The 2,454-nt window shown below is 42.6% G+C and overlaps 1 protein-coding gene across 1 annotated transcript; it reads right to left on the bottom strand.

Moving 5' to 3' along the window:
• Positions 1-201: 201 nt before the first annotated feature.
• Positions 202-1,311, bottom strand: LOC112502434. Its single transcript, XM_025106334.1, has one exon. The coding sequence runs from the start codon at positions 1,309-1,311 to the stop codon at positions 202-204; it is 1,110 nt and encodes a 369-aa protein (XP_024962102.1).
• Between the last annotated feature and the right edge of the window lie 1,143 nt (positions 1,312-2,454).

The following is a 2,454-nucleotide window of genomic DNA, read 5'->3' as shown; positions in this document are numbered from 1 at the left end:
GGTCATCGATCCTTGGCAGTGGATATCTGTTCTTTATCGTGATTGTGTTCAACTCCCGGTAATCGATGCACATCCTCATTGTGCCGTCTTTGTTTTTGACGAATAAAATCGGTGCTCCCCATGGCGACGAGCTTGGCCTGATTAACCCTTTATCTAAGAGTTCTTGTAGTTGCTTCATCAGCTCTTGCATTTCTGTTGGGGCTAAACGTAAGGCGCCCTTGCAATTGGTGCCGCACCTGGTACCAAATCAATTCGGAACTCTACCTGACGTTCTGGTGGTATTCTCGGTAATTCATCCGGAAATACTTCTGGGTAATCCCTCACCACTGAAACATCATGTATTGCCTTCTTTTCGAGCTTGGCGTCGATGGTGTATGCCAAGTAAGCCACACATCTCTTCCGCAGACACCTATTCGCCTTAATTGCATTGATTAACCCTACGTAGCACTTCTTTCGATCACCGCAAACATGAATTATTTCTCCTTCCGGAGTTTGAATCTTGATCATATTTTTATTGTATACTATTTGCGCATGATTGTTAGACAACCAATCCATCCCCAAGACCACGTCAAAACCCCTTAAACACATTGGCATAAGCCTAACAGGGAAATCCTTACCATCTATAACAATTGTGCATTCATCAAATACTTCGTCTACCTTACACTGACTACCATCGGCTGTTTCTATAGTGTAGGTTTTGTCTAGCCTACAGGCACTCCTATTCAGATAGTGGCAGAAGGTAGTAGACACAAAACTACCATTTGCACCCGAATCAAATAATACATGTGCATACACATTGTTGACAGGGAACATACCAGATACGACGTCGGGTGTTTCCTTGGCCTCCTCCAAAGTCATGTTGTAAGCTCGGCCATGTCCCTTAGGCAGCTCCTTCCTATTGTCTGATCTCTTCCCAAATCCATTATTCACTGTCTTTACGTGGGGTGTCGCACCATTTCGATGTTTTGGACAGTCAGGTCGTAAATGTCCCGTAGCCCCACATTCATAACAAGTTTTCCCTTTTGGGCACTCCCGCACGGTATGCCCAGGTTTGTCACATTTGTAGCATGTCAGGCTCCCTGCTCTGCACTCTCCCCTATGTCTCTTGTTGCATTTGTTGCATGGAGGAATAGTGAATTCCTCACTTCGTGTTTTTGCCAAAGTCGGAGTCCATTTTGGTTTCTTGTTGAACTTGTTCGATCCTTCCCATCTTCTCTTTGCATCCCTTCTATCACAATTCTCCCTAGCGTTGTTCTTCTCTGCCACCTTCGCCATCTCCACTGCTTCGACAAATGTGGTCGGTTTAGTCATGTCCACATACCGTTTTGATTTTGATTCTTAAGCCGTCTTTGAAGCGACCTATCTTTCTCTCCTCGGTAGCCACTTGGTAACTGGCGAACCTTGCTTTCTCAAGAAAATCGTTAACATATTCTTGAACCGACAACAAACCTTGCTTTAATCTCAGAAATTCTGATTTTAGCTTGTTCACCTCCGATTGTGTGCAGTATTTATCCATCATCATCTTTTTCATTTGCTCCCAAGTCATGACAGCAATATCCTCATCACCTCTGATAGCGCACTCAGACTCCCACCAATGCAATGCATAGTCCACAAAGGTTGTAGCAGCATAGGTCACTTTTTGATCTTCTGCGCATCTACAAATTTTGAAGCTACTCAGCATCTTGGTTACCCAGTTCATCAGGCCAACTGGGCCTTCTATTCCCTTAAATTCTTTCGGCCTAGTGCCTTTGAATGTTTTAAAACTACATCATTTCTCCTTTATTGTCAATTCAATTCTCTCGTTGGTGGGCAACTCCACCTTCTCTTTAATAAATACTTCCACCTTTTCAGTGGCTTGAGTGTTCTCGCGTCGAACACTTTCCTCCTCTCCATTTTCATTGTCTTTAAGTCTGTCACCCGACATTGCTTTAAGCATATTTGGCAATGTATCCCGGAGGACTTGTGTCATTTGCTCAGCTATCATTTCCTTTGTGAGGAGATTTTCCTCTCCTCGGCCTCCTTGACTCCTACCGATAGCTAAATTAGCTTGCACGGATGGAGTCGTACTAGAACTAGCGGTTCGGACACTTCCTCCACATCGACTTTGGGCTCGTGTCCGACCTCGAACTATTGGTGGGGCTATGCCATTAGTACCTCCCCCATTGAGGGCGTTCCTTGTTGATCCACGAGAAACCATACTGACATAATAGGGTATTATCGTTTTAACAAGGTTGTAAATTCAAACATAACACATTACATTTATATATATATATATATAATATAATCACTATATATAAGAGAAATACATAATAAGGAATTCACGTCGAAAATTTCATAATGCTCAATAAGCTATATATATTTCGTGTCAATAAACAATCATGGAGACAGAGACATTACATAATCCCATTTACTTACAAAAGATGGGATACTTCATAATTCTAAACACATCTCTAA

Source organism: Cynara cardunculus, unplaced genomic scaffold, assembly GCF_001531365.2.
Source record: "Cynara cardunculus var. scolymus isolate 2C unplaced genomic scaffold, CcrdV1 Un_Scaffold_1406, whole genome shotgun sequence".
In the NCBI taxonomy this organism is placed as follows: domain Eukaryota; kingdom Viridiplantae; phylum Streptophyta; class Magnoliopsida; order Asterales; family Asteraceae; genus Cynara; species Cynara cardunculus.
Note: the sequence above shows the minus strand (reverse complement) of the source record. Positions and strands in the feature narration are given on the sequence as shown.

What these genes read in the sequence shown, in the direction of transcription:
- LOC112502434 (XM_025106334.1), bottom strand. Translation starts at nt 1,311, where the DNA reads ATGACTAAACCGACCACATTTGTCGAAGCAGTGGAGATGGCGAAGGTG.